The sequence below is a fragment of the Danaus plexippus genome, chromosome 20 (assembly GCF_018135715.1).
Source record: "Danaus plexippus chromosome 20, MEX_DaPlex, whole genome shotgun sequence".
NCBI lineage: Eukaryota > Metazoa > Arthropoda > Insecta > Lepidoptera > Nymphalidae > Danaus > Danaus plexippus.
In genome coordinates, this window is record NC_083550.1 from 671,018 (window position 1) to 691,199 (window position 20,182).

Sequence of the window (20,182 nt, forward strand, 5' to 3'; positions counted from 1 at the left end):
AAAATAAATTGGAATTTAACGCTTTTATTTAAATCCAAAAAAAAAACATCATTGATAATTTAATAGGTGACCAAAAAAAATACCAAAATATATCAAAATATAACATAACCTGATTTAAGGTTATGTAAAAATCCACGGTTTACAAAAAATTTACAACTTCTGATACTTAGTATACTGCAAGAAAAGTATATTTATTTTACCACAGCACCGCAGTCAACCAACGAATAACTACAAGTCGGCCGACTGATCGAGCAACTAGTCGTCCAACAAGTCTACCGACACGTCGACAACCTCACTTTTGGCCTATATTTGTATACAAATAGAAATCAAATATCCAGTAAACAAGTTATAATCATAAAAAAAGTTGGCAAGAACTTAACATTCATAAGTGTAATATATTATATTAAAAGTATAGTTCGTTACTAGGTTAAAAAAAATAAATGTGAAATCTAAGAAATTTTTAGTAGGAAATTATATGTTCAAGGCTAATTAATACTTAAAATATTTTCCATATAAAATATAAACCTCATTATTCAGTTTTAATATTGATCAAGACAATATAATGTTATTTATAAGACTTATCTAAAAAATATTATAACCAGTGCTAAATGTTAGACTATTGTTGGTAATTTTGTTAGGGGTTTAAAAACTAGATGGCAGCTCAGTACAATCATTTCGAACCAAAATTATTTATATAAAAGGATGATTGAAATAAAAAAGACAGTCGGGAGAAATTTATGAAATATTTGTAATAAAAATATTTGTCATGAACTGAACACCACAAGGTTACAATTTATTAAATCAATTTTCTAAAACTTCCAATGAGTTAACGTTGAAAAGTAAATTTTAATTGACAGACATTACGGTTCATTTTTCATTAACGCACCTCCGGCGTATAATAATATCTTCACAAACATCTTATCCATAGAATACAAAAACTGTGATGAGAGCTCACTATCCAGCAACAGACACATTTTGTTTGATATTTCTCTTAATAGTTCAATACGTTATATGGACGACGTCTCCGCCCACGGACAGAAGACATTGGCCCTGAAATAAACAGGGAATAAAACATGCATTTATGTTATCGATCAAGGCAGACAGAGATAGACATACCACCTGCATATATGACACGGGATGGGGGGTAGTGGGAAAAATAATGAATAAGCCTACGGTCTTGGAAATCCTAGCCAAAATGTACTAACATAGAATTCTAGTAACGTGATGATCACACAGCAATCGCTGTTATATAGAAAGAGAGAAAGAGATGGAAGATATTAGAGGGAGACTGAAGTTGTTTGTGTAAACTTCTCTTATATGAATGATATATTGTTTAATCTGTGTCATCTCACTTGGTTCTTGTGTGCGTGGTGATGCAGCAGTAAGTGCGCGAGGTAGAGTGACGTCAGAGCGTTCCCGCCCAGCGCGGCGGTGTACGCGCGGACTATAGCCAACACCTACACACAGACATACACATTACTTATTCTAACAAAGATATGTCACATATATATAATTAATAAGAGTTGGCATACTGAAATATAATCATAAGACATTCATATTAATGTATGTGTGATAAGTTATTTCTGCATATTTTAAGTTCTGATTCAACAGTTCCGCTCTATATACACTATGTATTTAATAAAATTCTTATTTTTTTTATCTTAATTAGAATATTAACAACAATTCTCTTAAATATGAGCTTTGTTTCAAGTAGTGGAATATTATCTAGGGTAACAGACTGTATGTTGTATCAGTGTCTGAATGTTCGTCCCACCTCGCTGGTGAACGAGTGCAGGAAGCCGCTGAGTCCGCCGAGCTCCCTGACAGCGGTCGTCTCTCTTACAAACAGAAGACGAAGCGAACAGATCCGCCTGGAGACCTTGCTGCCTTGAACGGAGCTGAGGGTAGTCAGAGATACTTGACCTGACGGCTGGAAGGAGGTGTTGTTATGTTTATTGTCCGGCCGAATACAGGTGCAAAATAATACTAAGATAATCAATAATAACGGCGAAACAAAAGATTGTGTTAATGTTAAATGCCGATTGCGTCTAACAACCTCAGGGAGAGAGGACACTTACACTATTGAGAGAGAAAGTGATCCGAAGTATTACATGTATTAGTATAAAATAAATACACTTAATGATATTAGCAGCTGAGAAATATTAAGGAGATAAATAATAAGTCGTTTCAATTAGTTTTTGTTAGGCCGATACAACAGAGGCAAAGCATAAGGTAACGGCTCATGGAACTTTGTATTGTAACCTCTATAATAAGAATTACCAACCTCTTGACTTTTATCTATTAACATATTATTTCATATTAAGAAAAGTTTAAATTAAGATAAAAAAAAATATAACTTAATTGTTTTTTATTAATAAAAAGTATAAGAAAAAAATATTCAGATAATAAAACTAATCAGCGGCCATCAATACAGACTTGTGATTATCTGATTCATTGTCCTTATATGTAAATTATAAGATGTATGATTAACTTGTAAGATAGATTACTCATATAAATATATATTGTATATATAGACCTGTATATATATGAGTCTACCATACTAACAGTGGGAGTGTGTTTGTCCTCTCCGGGGTCATGTTTCACTAGCTGCTCTTCATCCAGTTCAAAGATATCATCCTCAGTATCAGCGTACTGTTTTTCTGTACCGTTGGTGTGTTCTGCCTTGGACGGGTCCACTAACGGTATGGCCGTGCCAAGTACCATCAATTGTATTTCGTCCTGGGTTCATGCAAGATAAACGTTATATTTGATTATTATCACAAAAAAATTGAAATTCTAGCAATAGATTTACTTTTTTAATATTAAAATATTGTTGAGATATGCTACAAAAAATAACTATTGGCATTTATTTCTGATGTAAAGTTACAGAACATACATCACTATAACATATATACACCCTGTAGCATGTTTAATGCAGCTCATGAGACGCAACATCTCTATAGTAACAGGTTCGAGGCCAGCTCGTGTCGATAAATTCTTCATATATATTCAGATATATTTTCTCTCAAATATTTTTATTTAATGATTTATAATGACGGAATGTAACATATATAACTTGAACTCGTCAAGTGCCTCTGTTTGATGATTTTGTATGAAATGGGCCTTATCATATCAAACCTCGGGCAAATCCAGGTGAAAAACTGATGGGGCGAGTGCGGCGGGCGCGAGTCTTCTCAGCTTGTAGGCCGCCCCGGCCAGGGAACCCGCCGCCAGACGCTCCCCGGCCGCCGCGCCACACAGACGAGCACGCCACACCTTCACATAGTTTGAAGGGGGTCAAATTCCATAGCATGTAATACAGGGTATATGGCAATCATAATCGTATCAGCACGGTATAAATTTAATGCACTCATTATAACGGGATATATATTATAAATCGTTCAGAAATCAATTTTGTAAATATTTTCAGTAACTATATTATTTAGCGTCAGGGTTCGCACTGCCTGATTACACTTTCTTCGCCGTGTTTATAATCATTATTTCAACAGTAAGTCAACACTGAACGAAAATATATTTTTTCTTTTTCTTAATAACAAATTCTATTAGTATCATAAGTGTAAAAAAAATTTGTAAAAAAACTATCGAAGTAATTTGGATACAAATTTCTATTTTGTATACAAAGTAATACCAGTGGTGGGGGGAGATAGTGGAGGGAGGAACTGTAGGTGGCAACAGTTTCTCCCCTCCATTTTCCCCCACCACTGGAATTAGTTAGAGAACAAAATAGAGTAGTTGTATGTCGTGTTATGGGAGAGTAGAGTAGAGTAGGACGAGCTGCGAGCTGGTCACAGCTGATGACGAACCTGCATAAAGGCGTGAGGTGGGGCTCCGCTGAGGGTCCGCAGGGCGCTCGTGTACACCGGCATGTGACTCCGACGGATAGCTAGGGCTTTGGCCGTCTCCACCTTCACATAGGATCGTTATTACAAGGTAACACACATTTTAATTTCATCAAATTCCTACATTTTTCCAGAATTTGTTTTATTATACTTCTATATGGGTACATTTTTAGTAATTTAATATTCCACAAGTTATATTATGAGATTGGTTTTCGAAGATATTTAATAAGGTTTTTGAAGAATACAATCACAGTTTTTATTTCACCGAGTCCTAACATCAGTACTCTCATCACAAGTCGCAATCACACTATAAACAGACAGTATGCAGTTCTTACACGACAGTAAGGCTTGAGTGAACTTGTAGTAAGCTTTCTCTACTCACATCTTCAGCTTCGTCTAATTCTAAGACACATGTATCTTTGTCAGCGCTGAGTTCTAAGGCGGGGACGCGGTCCTCCTCGCCCTCCAGGGACCCCGCTGACGGCTCCGGACCCGGCAGGCCTGACGGAGAGATACAGTGAAGAATAACCGGCAACACGATTTATAACAACATAAACATTAGAAACCGAATTGCAACCGATTTTAGGTTTTAGTATTTCATTGATATCACAAAATCATTACGCGATGTAATATTTTACACATCAAAATTATTTCTTATTTGTAGAGTAATTTCATGCGATGTAGTGTATTAACAAGAGTTTAAAATATAAGCTACTTGACATGATCCTCACAGGATGTACATGTGAAATCAGGTTAAGAATAATAATAAAGTATGTTATTATTATTATTAAACTAGAAATAATGAATCCATATATGTATTCATTATATACATACAGACGTCATATCCGTTCGCAGCCTTGTTCGTGTTAAAAGTATCCCAGAGAGCCTTCTGTATTTCCAAAGCGTTCTTGTCATGTTCCGAGGTCTGAAAAAAAAATCAAGATTTAGTCCAACCCCTCCGTTCAACCTTTCCATCGAGTCGTGGTTTCTGTAGCTCTCTAAATATTTTTTTATTATTTTCACGAGTTAAGATGCTGTGACGTATGTTTATAATCAATTCTCTTAACGCAGCAGACGTGTAACGCCCATATGGTATACACTGCGATAATATTTGACTTTTATCGTTTCTCGATACTCCTTTCTAACCAATACAGCCGTCCCTCTCTCTCCTATACACGCGTCCCTCTCTGTTCTATACGCCCGTCCCTCTCCGTCCACTCCAGCTCCCTCCCCGCCCCGTCCTCTAACCTTGATCCTGGGTGAGGTGGGCGCGGGCAGAGCCGTCAGCCTGACAGCTGTTCCACTGGCCAGCGCCATCACACATCGCTCTCCGATGGCTATCTGAGTCTGGAGCGAGAATAACGCGTTGGCGCCCTGGACACATCAACACAATGTTAGTGGCAAATATTTTGGGTAACTATAAGGTCAAACTTTAAGCAGGACCGACTGTTTTATAGCGACTCGCATTGAAGTCATATACTCTGATGTATTCTATGAGAACTTTTAACGCCCCTTGCAGAGTATAAAAATATTCAGTAAGGTTGCAATCTTTAAACATTATACTTCTTCCTATTTAATTCACAAAACATACTATTTGTATTTTTTCTGACATAAGCCAAGAAGACATTTCGATGATGGCAGCATATGAACATAAAAGATATAGATATATGTAATAAGTAAAAATAAAGACCTGCATCCTCAGCTTAGCCAGTAGCAGCTTATGCAGCTCGTACTCCAGGAAGGGCAGCTGGTCGGAGAGGTCCCTGGCGCCCGCCTCCGACCCTACCGAGCGACGACCACGAGCAGCTGGAAACAGAATAGTGCTTACTACAAGTGCACACGAGTATATCTAAACTGCATACGGAGAGTTTACAGTTTTTAGTACATAAACCTGCGTTCACACTACAACGGGCGATATTTATGAATGGAATATTCGGAAGACTCCGTAACCCGTGCATAGTTTCAAGGGTGCAGGACCATTTAAAATAATGTGAACGTAGCTCTTATCAATTTATTTATTAACTTCATCATATTGCCTTAAACTTGTCTTTTATTATAAAATTCTTGAAAGTCTGTAAATTATTTCATATTATAAGGTCACAAGTATTAAAATAGTAAATTTATTTAGTAATTACAGATAAAGCTATATATACATATGTATAAACTGACCGACAGCTGTGAGAGTGATGGCCTTAGCGTAGGCCGTGAGGCGACTGGGCTTAGCGCACGTAGCTAACATCACGGACGGCACACGAGCCCTCCTGGAATATACAGCCAGAACGAATCAGACCACGTCATTGTTACATCAGTGAGTACACAGCTTATTATTACCACATACGTCACCTTGGTCACTCAAAGCGTTCCGTACATATGTACTTTTTATTTTTTATATCAACTTATTTCTTCCCACGCCTCCGTCAGCACGGATTTAGGAATAAGGAGACCAACCGACAGCGACATCTATAGCCATCAATAACTTCATGCTGAACGTGAACTCTAGCCCATATCTTATTCTGTTAAGGCTGCCTTACTGTTAGTTTTACTCTAAATCCGTTCAGTTTATGAGACGCTACAGTGCTACAAAGATTCAGACATACTCAAAAGCTTTTATATATTAAATGTACCTGCATGACCCACACAGAGCGAGCTCGGCCCGGTACGGCCCCGCGCCGGGAGCGTACGGGACGTGCGCCGAGCGACACTCGGGCTCCTCGTCTCGAGGACCTGGAGGGCAGGAGGTGATCCATACTCACAGGTTATATGAAACTCAAATCAACCTATGCTGATACTTAAGTGGTGAGGCAAAATACTTGTTTATTCACGGTGACTTTCAACTACGTCCTTTACTCGACTCGGGTGAGGTTTCATCTTTCGGGGGCTACAAAATGGAACTGTAAATTCGACAGCAACATTTTGCAATCGCATTTAAGTGAACCGATCTCAAATATAGCTAATATTAACATACACTTATAAATCAAAATAACTTACAAGCAGCTGTCTCATCGAGCGTGAAGTCACAGTCTAGATTGATGACCGCCGCTGTTCCGGAGACGGAGAGCACACAAACGTCCTCCCTGTACAATGATATATATTTATATACTTAAATTATTTATATGTGAAAAGTAGAACCAGTACACATCACACAACCGTCGCCAGCACCGTGACAAACACGATACATACATCCAAGTGATGTGTTTTGTGTGTGCGGTAGTTTTAGACCGCGACTTAGATAGCTAGTTTAGGTAACCGTCGGCGACATTTCTCGTGTGCATCACGCGATTTAATCCTACATACAACCGTTAGGAAGTGCTTCTATACAAACTACACCGTTTTAAGGGATAAATTATACTATACACTGTGTTTAGTTTCAAGCCACATTATTTGACAGTGTCATAAAAACATATATTTATATTAATAAAATGTGATAATGAACCTGACTGCAGCTCGTTCGCTGTAGGCCAGCACTGCCGTACAGCGGAGAGCCCTGGCGTGTGCTCTGAGCTCCGTCCGCAGTTCCGCCCACCACGCGGCGCGAGACGCGCTCTCACCCCCGCCGTCCACCAGCTTCACAGACCTGGCACACACTGTACCACCTACCACGACCAATATTAGCCCATAGACTCGATTTCCAAAATAATATTTTCAATTAAGCATTAAAGCGGACTATTACAGTTGTAGGAATGACCGTGTGTTTCCTTTTTTTTATGAATTTTAGTTACTAGCAGTTTCAAAACACGCGATTGATGGATCACGGAAGACTCTGTCTTTACGTACCAATGTGAACAATAAAACCGGGAGGGTATTCCGTCATAGTTAAGAATGGATATTCCAACATATCCAAGTTATTGCTGTTCATAGAAGGTCGCAGTATCGCGCCGCCGGTGACTGTGTTGCCGGCTGACGCGTTTAGAGAGCTGCCTGGACATTAAGGACATATTATTAACAGAAGCAAGGCTAGTTATGATGCTTAAATGTAATATTAGACTCATAGGGTACAGTAGTGTGTGGTGATATTAATATGAAGGCTGGTACCTTTGGGAGTAACACTCAGATCAGAATCAGACGATCGTCGATGTATTCCCATCGGAGTGGACGATGAGTTCAGTGATGCGTTCTGTGCGGGCACGCTGCTTGCCGGATCCTTCCCTCCATAGGATTCGTGCCTCGCGTGTCTCGGCGATCCTTTTTCCCTCTCACACCTATCGGCATACCTATCCCGTTCTCGCTCGCTCCTGTCAACACCGCACGCTGCATGCGAGTTACAACACACGCTAACACTGTTAGTAGATTCCACTACACCATCTACGTCTAGACTCTCAGTTCTATCTACACTGTCTTCCGGCAGAGATGGTATGGTCTCTAAAGGGACGCCGCTAAGAATGGGATGGAAATGCTGCAACACCGGCGAAGGATTAACTTTGCAAGGGTTTGGGAGTTGGAGTGACTTGGACATTTTGGACGATTCTGAGTCAGTCGTTGAATGGATGCTGTCTTGTCTCACCAATTTTCGAGCCTTCTTTTCCGAACTATTATTGTTTTCATTATCAGCTTGCCTACATTGTGCTTGTTCAACTTTTGCCAATTTTTCATTAACGTCAGCGAAAAATTTTTGGTTATCAGGAGTAACAGGTTCAGGACTCGTAGGTATTAACAGAGATTCAACTTTATCTATCAAAATAGTCTCCATGGCAGTCTGTATTAGCCCGGTCGGCTTTAGTATCGACTTTTGTCTTTTGAACGATCTCTGTTCTTGAAAATTGTTATCTTGTTTTGAAGACGGACCGCTGAAGGAGGCTCTAGATTGAGGTTCTGATCCAATGTACATAGACACTTTATTGGGCATGATTTCATCACTTTTATGGAGACGATTTAGGGAATAGAATCCATCTTTATCAAGGCTCAGTAAATCGTTGTAAGATAGAAAAGGAGATCCTAACACTGTGTCACTAGGGGCTTTAGAAGTGACGTCGGAAGCAGACCCAGGTTCACTAAGAGCAGTTTTAGGCTCCACTTGCTTTTTCTTTGGAAGAAGAGAATAGTGAGATAAACTTTTAATCATGCTACTATGTGATATTTTCGACAAATGTCGCTTGATCCGCTTTGAGGAGCGATACATGAAACTTTTTTTTTCTATAGGGGATGATGGCGCACTCAAACTTTTTTGAGTTTTTTTATGTGCAAAAGGATTATGAATTCTAAAAGAATGCGAATTATTTATTTTGGATGGTACAAACGTTGTATCACTACGCGGTGTCGAGATGGAAGCCACATTTTCCTTTGCATTCAAATTATCGCTAACATCTTTCGATTGTTCCACCAATTTTGAAATTTCACATGTAGGTTTGACTTCTGCTTCTGTCACTGTTTTGACGAAATTTGTAGCATTATTTGATAATTCACTATTAGTTAATTCAAGAACAGTAAGTTTCTTTTCCATTTGAGCTATAAACTGGGGATCTACGTCGGAACTCAGGACTGATTTTACAAGGGAACTAGTAGTCTCAATGGCTTGTTCCTGATCATTTTTATACGAATAGCTTTCATCGTCTTCCTCAGAGCTGCTATAAATGTCTGAGCTCTCCGCTGATAGTGCGGAGGAAATTGAACCATAGTACCCATCTTCATCAGGTAACTTTAAGAAATTTTCCGTTCTAATTACAATAGGAGTTGTAGGACACGACTCCGATATTTTTCTTTCGGGTTCGACATTTTCAATACTTTTGATATTTTCCAAAGAACTGCAATGAATTTCAGGAATTTCTTTAACTTGACTTTCAAGCACAATGTTTGCATCGGATTTTTTGTCATGTTCTGCCGTGTTTACGTTCGGTTCGGATTCACTGGTTCTTCTCAAGGTCGAACAAGGTGAATGCTCTGAGTCAATGCTTTCAGAAATACGGGCCAAACTTGTATGTGCATGAAACACGGATCTCACCAGGATTGACGCCATCCCAACTCCTTCATCAGCGAGATTGTCGTTTTTCACTAGCTTGGGAATTTTTAATTTCTTTATCTTCTTAATTTCCTTTTTTAGATCATTGAACGATATACGCGAAGTGTCAGAGGAAGATGACTTTATAGACACCTGATCATCATTTTCGTGTTTGCGTGATTTTTTTATAAATTTTTTTGAAAATAAATTGTCTTTCAGCTTTTTGATTGTTTGTAGTGGACCGCTCGAATCGGTAGAATTGACTCTATTTAAAAGTTTGTTTATGTTTAACTGATCTTCTGATAAGTTTTTTAAACTCTTTCTTGCATAATATTCGTTATATAGAGATAATTCTCCTGTATATGATCTCTGACCAGATTGCTTTTGAAGATTAAGATCTACGCTCTTTTCATCGTCATCAACGTCAGGTCCGTCCAGTAAATTACACGTCTTAGGGTTCAAGATACTAACGATACGCAACAACTCCTCCTGATGACTCTGATAATATTGACTCAGGTCTGTGATACTGTCTTCGTCTGTCGCCAAAATGTCCAAGTATTTTTTTAATTGTCTACATGTATTTTGTTAAAAGGAGGCGGCGATACAACACGACAAACCATGCAGACATATCGTAATAAGTAAAATTTGTTAAAATCCATTACATACTATAATTATAATAATATATATATAACTAAATATAATTTTAATATGTCTATGTATATTATCAAGTAACGGAATTATTTTAAATATGGGGGCAATTATTTGATTTTTTGTTTAATTTCTATGAAATATTAAATAGTATAAATGTAAATTATTGTGACAGTACTCACTGTTGGGTGCACGGTATATTCGTGTGGAGATTGGGTATCGGTAGAGCTGTTATATTGACGGCCGTACCTAAAAGAGACTATTTTTTAACCACAGACGAAAACATTATGATTTTTTTGTTTTGACGAGTTACATTTACGTTCATAGTGAATAAATATTACAGTTTTTTTTATTTAGAACATTTCTTATTAACTTTTGTCGGATAGTATTTTTCTATTGTCGAACATATTTAGTTTTTCGTAATTATTAAGTGAGCATTGTTAATCTTAATGTCAAGTGAATACCTCGTCACAAAACGACAGAAATACACATTTTTTCCTAGAATCCAGCATTTAGATACTTGATTTAGAGCAAACAAAAGAAGACAAGTAAGAGATTGAAGACGTGTAAGGCTAGACTAGAGAAGATTAAGATAATGAATTAATTAAAGGGTGGAAAAGTGGCAAATAACATTTCAAGGTCAAGGGATATAAGCTAAATGTTTTACCTATGGCTCGTGCCACAACACCCGCCTCTCCCTCCAGATCGAAGTCCTGTTGGTAGCCCACGACAGCGTTAGCACCCAGCTCAGCTGCTTTGACACCTACAAGACGCTGCACCTACATGAAGTAAATGAACAGTCTAACAGACTTTGTAGCTTGGTGGCCAGTTTGATGTAACAGAGCTTAAAAAGAAAATCAATTCTTCTATGACAATTAGAAGTTAACTTTACTTAAGGCCATTTTTGTAATATATAACTAACTTAGAATTAGTTCAGGTAATTTTAGATTTATTTTTGGTCGTAAAGGATTTCAATTGGAGACAAAACAACGTTGATCGGAAACACTTCCACAAGAGGTTGGGTAAGATTTTTATTTATTCCTTAGCAAGAAATAAAGAAAATATTTCCTGTGAACAATTTTGTCTACATATCGGTAGTTAAAAAAGCCAAAAATCAATTAGAAATTAAACAATTCCAAAATAGTACGGATAAGACTAAGAATTAATATTTGGATGATTTAAAAATATTATTAAAACTACCCCCTGGTAATTTTTAAATTAGATACTTTTCCGCCATTAGAACCTAAACTTTTAATCTTTACAAGAATTGTTAGGCAATAAACTGACGTACTTGATTGCTGAGTTTAATGAAGGCGACCTGTCTCGCCTCGTTAGAAGCCCTCGGTGTCCTGATCTTGTCGATCCACTGATACTCTGGATCATCATTCACAATGAGCTCTTCGACGAAGCCGTGGATGGCCGTGGCTCTATATCCAGGAGGGATCATTGGGCCTTTAAAAAAATAAGTGCTAAAATTAAAGGAAACAAAATACTTTGAAACTTAATAGTTCTTAATCCTAATGAGGACATCAATAGGAAACTATTTTCTATGGTTTATAGTTGTATACGGTCAGGAGACTGAAGAAATAGATAAGAATGGTATGTGCAATATTTTTTAGCTGCGATATTTTTTAATTTAATATAAAATTTATATTTAATTTTCATGAACATTCTCGTATCTATAAATAATGTCCTAGGTCCTAGCGCTGCTTTATGTCGTGTTAAATATACATAAGTAAACTTCGCATAAACAAAGAAGTTTTCCAAAATCAAAATGAAAAATTTAGTAACTTAATTTTCATTAGTTTCCCTAAAACTCACAATGAAAGAACTGAACCCCACAGCTTGATGTTTTGTATTTATTGAAGTCAGAGAACAGTTCAACTTTGACGATGATGTTCAGCTCGCCGCGAGTACCGTGCATCGTGTCGAAGACTGGTATCCACCCTGACATGACAGCACCTGGATGGTGGACGGTCAATAAATAACTGACAGGCCTATAATTAACATTAAACAAGTCGAAACTAACACTTTAACTCACCTTTTTGTTTGTCATCGTTTGCGTTCTATAATAATTACCAATATTTGCAAAAATTTGTGTACGAAGTAAATAAACAATTTAAAAAAATATATCATTTCACAAAACTCACGGTTGCCAAACTTTAAATCGATAACCTACAATCTTTATCGTTTATCAATTTGGCCTGATTCCAAAGACGGGAAATGAATATTTATTAATGATAGTCAATAATGCTGTTAAAAAAAATGAAGATTTACCACCAGGTGGGCCGGTGGTACCGTTGGCGTTATTCGCCTCCCGAGCTAGGAGAGGAGCAAGACTGATGACCACCTTCCCGATGGCGTCGTTAGCTGAATATGTATCGTGATCCATCAGTCGCAGCTGAAGCGGTTCATCTTGGAGTTCTGATTCGTCAACCTACAAATACCAATGATTACGTCTTCGCTCAGTTCGCAGTATAATTTCTTTTTTGGACGAAAACAATAAAATAATGTCGCCAAATCAGAAACATAAACAAATTGGTAGACGAACGCCAGACGTTACTAAAATTAGACCGTGTACTGCGTAATCTTGTTATCCAGCCAAAATATTATATACACACTGACCTAAGGATAATAGAATATTAACAAAAACCTTTGGGAGATTGAGGCCTTGAGAAAATACAATTACTATTCTTTACTACGGAGCAAGTTTATATGAAAATGAAAAAAAAAATTAAGTGTACGAATTAGTTACCTCTGTTTATTATAGACATATAATTTCTTTTCATACTTTTATTTGTAGAGGAAGTGATTAGCGATCAAATAATTTATATGTTAGTAAAATTTCTATAAAACCCCTTTATATATATTATATAATTATAAAATCTAATGAAAGGCTATATAAAAAAATATCATGAATTTTATTGGTGATTTGAAATAATCTCTCAAAATATTTAGATAAAAAATTGTAAGTATGTAGTAGCAGTTTAATTATGAATAAAACTGTGCTTTTTTTTATATTTACTATTTCAGCTAATAGCGAGTGTCCGTCACAGTTGCTATATGACAGGTGTCAGGCTAATAATAGCGATAGAGCAAAATTAAAAAACGATAAACATATGTATGGGAAAAACAGTGTTATTTAAATGTGAACTTGTGAATATCTTAGCAATTATTTTTTATATGTACTAAGCTGTCTGAATATGCTGTATTGCTAGGGAAATATTACTACAATTAGCTTCTAATTCTGTGCATTGTCGCTAAACATACAAATTAACTACAACATTTATTTATGTACTAGTCTTTGCCTGCGACTTCGTCTGCCTTAGTTTCAGAATTAGAAATGTAGAGCTGGCCGGGTGGACTCTATTACTCCTTAAAGACTATAGATAAGATTCTGGATTTGATCAACTTATAAGTTTTTTCTTTTTCAATTGGATGAAAAGTTTGCTATGTCTTTTCCCTTGTTCTTGTTCCCTTGTTCTCTCCACCAATTATCAGCAAAACCCATTCAACCGTTCTTGAGTTATAACTAGTGTAACTGACATGACTTTCATTTATCTATAAAGATTTAGACCTTTCGTAGTGAAGTTCAGATAATATGTAAAATGCTATTATTTACTACATATGAACTTCTGTACCTTATCATGTTATCTATTCAAAATGTTGATACTACTATCTCTATACCGTAGTTGGTATAGAAATGATATAGAATATAAATAACTTTTTCATCTATACCATATCCCATGTAACAGAATACATCCAAATACCTAATTTCATTGATGTCTATCTATGTATCGACACAATGCATGTGTTATATAACCTTAGCTCATTATAGTCTGGTTTTAACATTTCTATTCCTATTTTACAACTGTTATCAACTTTACATAATATTAAAAGTGATAACTCATAACAAATGATACAATGTTATGACTTAGTTTAAACTATTAAGGGTACTAGGAGACTATTGAGGGTAAATAGGTCATTGAAACTGATACAGATCAAATATTTTAACCTGTATTTTTTATTTATAAATTAAATACAGCACTTTCGTGATAATTTTATGAACCATTTGTACTAATATTTTGGTGCATAAACTTTGTTAAATCAATAAAAAATTCGAATAAAACTTATTGTATGAATTAATTAGGTTTCTTGGATATTTATCTCTATTAAATGTATTACTTTTGTTTTGACTCTCATACACATGTTCTGAATTTATTGCCGATACTTACCTCAAACCTATACCACTCGGTGCTGTTCCAATGAGGATTCAGCGATTTCCGACATACATCCGTTTTGTGGGTGACTCCTCCGAACTTAATTTCCACAAAGGCATCAGTGGTGTCACTAGCCCTGTCCATCACTGGCAGATTGCGACCCGCTAACACCTTCACTTTTATTTTACCCGGCATTTTTTATTTAACGAAAATTTGATTTATTCTTACATACGAATACACTTTTATACTAAGAACCAGACATTTTAGTACAATAGTAGTAGTTTTTATCGTAAATCCAATTACCGCGCCAGATTTTAGTTTACAATTTTTAAAGCATATACACAAATCGTTGTCTCATTGTAAATAAACATTGTGATTTTTATTACACATGATCACTGCGTCTTAATTATATTTACACATAACACTAGAAGAACTTATACTATAACGTGTTGCATATAAATTTGAACAGTGTTTATTTATAGATTTGAAGATTTTATAAATACTTCCGAAACGCGGACGACATTCTTACAGCTGTTATCGGTAAATGTCAGATGAAATGTCAAACTAGTAAATTATCTAGTGCAAAGTAGGGATGTATCTCCTACATTCTACACGACACTGGCAGAATATACTGTGCACGCCTTTGCACGAGTAGAAGATTTTTTATCTGTACAGTGGAGGTTTAATTTACCGCCGAAAATTAAAAATAAGTAATTGTATTCTAGGGAAAATTCATGATTTTATTTGGCTCAATAACCGGTTCCTTAAACAAAATTTTAGATTGAAATGAAAATATTAAAGCTGTAGACTAAATATTTAGAATACTGTACAGAAATTATTTTGTCATTAACAAAAAGATATATAATAACATGGTTCTTAACAAGAAAAAAATTCAATATTAATCAAAATGTTTATTTCATTACAAAACAGTCTCAACACTAACACTTATTTTCTAGAGATTATATATCCAATCATTATAATATTTACAAAAATAATCTTATAATTGTTTTATGGCAAAAATGTCTCTTATAATTATTTCTCATTTATTTAACTTAACTATACACTGCCCCGCAGCTTTCTTTCATTGTGATGGTGATTTGTACTGTAACATATTAATATCTAAAAATGTATCTTCTCTCTTAATGTAACAAATGATTATAATTAAATATTATTGTCAGTATTTTTGTGATAAATATTTTGTAACAAATTGTGAACATATCTCAATTGCACAAAGAAAATTATCTTTAAGTTTTTTTCAGCATTTTGCTTATATCTCTGCTCCCAATCGGATTTGGTCGTTTTAATTTGTGTTTGGATGATAGTTTTGGAATGCAACTTTTCAGTGATTGTCTCGGTGAGGGGAAAGTGTCATGTTTAGAATGACCCCCCAGGCCGTCATAGGATATGTTTAGTAATGACATATTTGGGTCATTCTCTGAAGATAATTGTATCTTAATTGGTTCCTTCTGGTGGAAGATGCTTGTCCTCTGTATATCTGGTTTCTTGGTGATTGCGTTCCGAGCTGAATTAAACAGAGCTAGTTCTGATGGCTGAAATATTTTATTGTCACAAATAAATATGTCAATTATATAAACACATTTAACATAAATTTACATCCTCTTAATTAAGGATAAAAAGTAATCTAGATATACCATTTGTAATATAATTTATAATTGTGATTTTACAATGTGATACATAAAAAATAACAGTTTCTTTGCCTAAAGTGTTCTATTATCATATTTTTAAGCAAGTGGGTAACTAATCTTTGGTAATTGAACACAATGGTACAAAACAAATCAGGTAACTTGTTTACCTTAAGGTTCCTATCAGGTAGCGGATGTGTGGGATGTCTTTGTAAGGCCGTCAGCGCCAGGCTGCTTTGTTTTAAACTTAAGTACGGTGATTCTGAATTTTCTATTCTATTCACCATTGTATTCTGTGAAAAAAAATTATGCAATAAAGGACAAAGTCATTTTTGAAAATCCTAAAAGAAATACATTATAAGCAATTAATTATGTGAGTAATATGAAAATGTTTAATTTATCTGATGTATAAGCGTTTGTGAGAACTAAGTTTTTTAATTTTCTATATTCTATATAATTAAATTAATCATCAAACAATAGTTTACAGGCTGTTTTAAGTAATATATTATTTTACATACTGTATAAGTATATAAGGTTTGTTAATTATAAGAACTTTTTCATGCAATATAAATGATACTCACAATACTGGTGTTGCTTGTGTCACTATCTTGAACTATGACCGCGTCGTTGAGGTCTTGATCCGGCTTCATTTGCTTCACCGCCATGTCTAGAGAATCTGTTGAATCTAACGAATCCGCCTTACGTTTGTGTTTCAAACTAAAGTATTTACGTTTAGTTACCCTTAATAGTTCCTCCGTTGAACTGTGAATGAGTTTTAAAAGTTAAAAATGTAATAAAGACATGTTTACTTATTTAGTTTATTGGCAAAAATTTGATTGGTTTCACTGAGATGTATGATTTGATCATGAAATTTGATGACTTGTATTTGCAATGATCCTAATTTTGTTGATGCTCATATAAACCAATTATTATTCAGCTAAGCCAGCTAATAAATCCTTTGTTGGGAACAAAGACTTTGTCAACTTGTTTTATTGAACTAATTCAAAACTTAATTGCTGCATTCTATCACATTACCCACTATCCTACATTACCATATATTTAGTACTACAAACTATATATTTCTCAAACAGTTTTACAACACTTTTAACAATGTAATTTACTTATACTTGATATATATAATATTATATATAATTAAATGAATATCTTATTGACATCAGCATACTTTTTAATTTTTGCCATTTGATTGGTATTATACATATATATATTTCTTTCATACTAAAACAGGTTTTCTCCAACATTTTTAATGAACACAATTCATGGATCTTTCTAATGAAGCTATTGAACATACATGTATACATTCTTACAGTAACTTAGCCTGGATTTCAGCAACATAACGTTTTTCAGCAGATAGCTGTTGTTTGAGCATTTGTATCTGATCCCTAGATTCGTTTTTCTTATCTTCCGATTCACAGAGTGCCCTGTAAAAATTTTCAATTAATTCAAATGAGGTAAAACTGATTTTATCTATGTATGTAAAGATATTTATTTAATTCATTATCAACATCAATAATTTAAATCTTGAGAAAGATATTTTTTGTTTATCAAAGGATTGTATTGATATTTCAATCAAAAACTAATAGAAGTAATTATAACTTCTCTTTGGATTATTTATAGTATAAATGTTATAAAAAAACTACTGACCGTTTCAAGGCAGTGGCAAAAGTAGCTACCATTCTTATATCAGAATAACCTTCGAGCATTTTTTCAACTTCTTCGCTGGTCGCATTCAAAACTTTCTGTAAACTGAAATAATATGTAAGACATTTCTGTTAAAATTCTAACTCAAGTACTAAAGCCTAATAAATAATATATTTATCTTCTTATGCAATATGCAATAAGAGAGGAAACTTCTTAGCATTCAATCCACTGTGTGGATGCCGGGTCCATTGCGTTGCAGGGAGAGGAGCTTCCACAGTGCCTGGGACTTGCGACCCAAGTGTAGGTTTAAGGCCCCTATCTAACACGTGTTAAACACTCACTTCCACCATCCCAACTCCACTCTCTACCTAACCAAATTTGAAACGAACCTACTTTGGCTGCTTTCCAAGAATGAATTGATATTAGTTCCGGACAGGCCCAAGTCTTTAGTAGGTTATAGAGAGATTTAGCTGTTATACTTCTAACTTTATTATTTATTAAATATTTACCCGTTCAATGTCTGCATGTTTTTCTTCAAAACCTCATTTTCTTCCCTCAACCTATTGGTTTCATTGTTCTGTATCTTCACATACTGCAGCTGTTCTTTGAGCGCTGCTATAGCTGTGTCTCGGCTCTCAAGTTTTTTTTCACATGCTTTCAATAATGCCCTGAATATTTTATACAAATATTTTAATTTGTAGTCTATGACATGCACAAATTGTAGCTACTCTATATTAATCAAAACAAGCTAACATTAGTGGTTTCAATGTTTGGGAATGACTAGAATTAGTTCAGGTGGCCTTAGAGCTTATTGCTTCTGTTTCACTGTAATTTGATTGTTCCCTTTCTAATATTTTTAAATCCCCTCCAGAGCTACCTTTAATCTTATTTAATGATATTTGTAATGTATTTTATTTATATTACTAATTTTAAATATAAATTTAAACATGTTGCAGTTTAGACACATGATACATACAAATTCTTTTTGATTTCGGCCTCTGTAGCTGAAATTTTTTCTTCATGTTCTTTGCAACTAGCTTTCTGTTGGCGGAGTTGTAACTGTGCATCATCAAGACGTGATTGTAATGTGGCTGCGTCTTCATTTGTAGCTTCATTTGATATTGTTGGATAAAAACGAAACATACATTTGTCTGTCACCTTATTGCGACATTGTGGGCATGATTTCGATCTAGAAATTTAGATGTGATAGTACTAATATTTCTATCTATATGAATCCAGGTTATAAAAATACTCACCGTGCAATCCATTTTGATAAACAGTTATAGTGAAAAACATGTCCACATTTTGTCACATAAATATTTTCCGCTTGATTTACGATGTCGCTGCATATAGTGCAAAGGATATGCATTTTACTGTAAATAAGATAACTGCATACGTTAAAGATTTCTTTTCATTTCAATATTAATATATACAGAAACGGGCATAATTAAACGTCAAGTTTAAGTTAACACAATAAATTAAAAGTAATTTCTGTAAAATATACAAATGATTTTTAATAATTCATGTAAACATTAACTTACCCCCTTTTCTACAGTTCTTTATAATAAGTTAAACATGACTTTTTAATTTTTATTAATTGCCTCAACTGAACGCTTATATGTTTTACATTATCTAATAAAAGTTCCTTGAAACTTTCTTTTCGATTTGCCGCCAATCTTATCAAAATAAAATGAAAAATAAACTTTACCCATAAACTACTGAAATAACTGTCAACGCCATTACTTGACAAGATAGTGTTGTACTGCTATTACAGGGAAATAAGATTTAGTAGGGTATTTTATTCTTAATGAAAATAGTTTCTTTGTTAATTATAATTTTGATTAAATAAATTATTTATATTTAAAAACAATAGTTTGTTAAATAAAAAGTAGTGAGATAAAAATAACAAATCAGAAACAATGAAAAGACAAAGCAAATTTACAAAGCATTAAAGTTATTTTGTATTTTGCTTACTTTGTGATATATTGACAAGATTAATTATGATTAAGAAATTTTTTAGTGAATTCTTTCTAAACACCTTAAAAGTGGCGTCAATACTTTTAGTTATATATTTTCATAAAATTTTTAAGACAATTCGTAAAGAATAATAACTAATTAGCGAAGTTATCTTTGAATCCAGTGAAGTCTTTTACGCATATCATTTTATAACTAAGAACTTAAAAAGTAAAATAAACTATGTAATACTATATATTTAAGGCC

The 20,182-nt window shown here is 34.7% G+C and overlaps 2 protein-coding genes across 5 annotated transcripts; both read right to left on the minus strand.

Moving 5' to 3' along the window:
• Positions 1 to 730: 730 nt before the first annotated feature.
• On the minus strand, positions 731 to 15,198 carry LOC116773796 (C2 domain-containing protein 5). 4 transcript variants are annotated; one of them, XM_061523778.1, is made up of 23 exons: positions 14,676 to 15,197; positions 12,718 to 12,877; positions 12,262 to 12,402; positions 11,732 to 11,892; positions 11,108 to 11,219; positions 10,623 to 10,689; positions 9,095 to 10,363; positions 7,893 to 8,092; positions 7,635 to 7,778; positions 7,294 to 7,453; positions 6,849 to 6,934; positions 6,485 to 6,584; positions 6,030 to 6,121; positions 5,551 to 5,666; positions 5,109 to 5,234; positions 4,695 to 4,785; positions 4,243 to 4,361; positions 3,825 to 3,926; positions 3,139 to 3,276; positions 2,566 to 2,739; positions 1,775 to 1,930; positions 1,353 to 1,457; positions 731 to 1,050 (listed from the first exon to the last, which is right to left on the minus strand). In XM_061523778.1, the coding sequence occupies exons 1-23, from the start codon at positions 14,853 to 14,855 to the stop codon at positions 1,000 to 1,002; spliced, it is 4,050 nt and encodes a 1,349-aa protein (XP_061379762.1). In that variant the 5' UTR covers positions 14,856 to 15,197; the 3' UTR covers positions 731 to 999. The 4 variants fall into 4 exon arrangements, with proteins under 4 accessions (XP_061379762.1, XP_061379763.1, XP_061379760.1 ...); XM_061523779.1 differs by lacking the exon at positions 9,095 to 10,363 and having other exon boundaries at positions 14,676 to 15,198; XM_061523776.1 differs by having other exon boundaries at positions 7,893 to 10,363; positions 14,676 to 15,193.
• Positions 15,199 to 15,556: 358 nt separating this feature from the next.
• On the minus strand, positions 15,557 to 19,680 carry LOC116774170 (E3 ubiquitin-protein ligase TRAIP). The gene is made up of 9 exons (XM_061523914.1): positions 19,504 to 19,680; positions 19,219 to 19,335; positions 18,939 to 19,151; positions 18,472 to 18,630; positions 17,966 to 18,067; positions 17,629 to 17,742; positions 16,885 to 17,065; positions 16,474 to 16,596; positions 15,557 to 16,210 (listed from the first exon to the last, which is right to left on the minus strand). Exons 2-9 carry the CDS (start codon positions 19,329 to 19,331, stop codon positions 15,905 to 15,907), a joined length of 1,311 nt encoding a protein of 436 aa, XP_061379898.1. The 5' UTR covers positions 19,332 to 19,335; positions 19,504 to 19,680; the 3' UTR covers positions 15,557 to 15,904.
• Between the last annotated feature and the right edge of the window lie 502 nt (positions 19,681 to 20,182).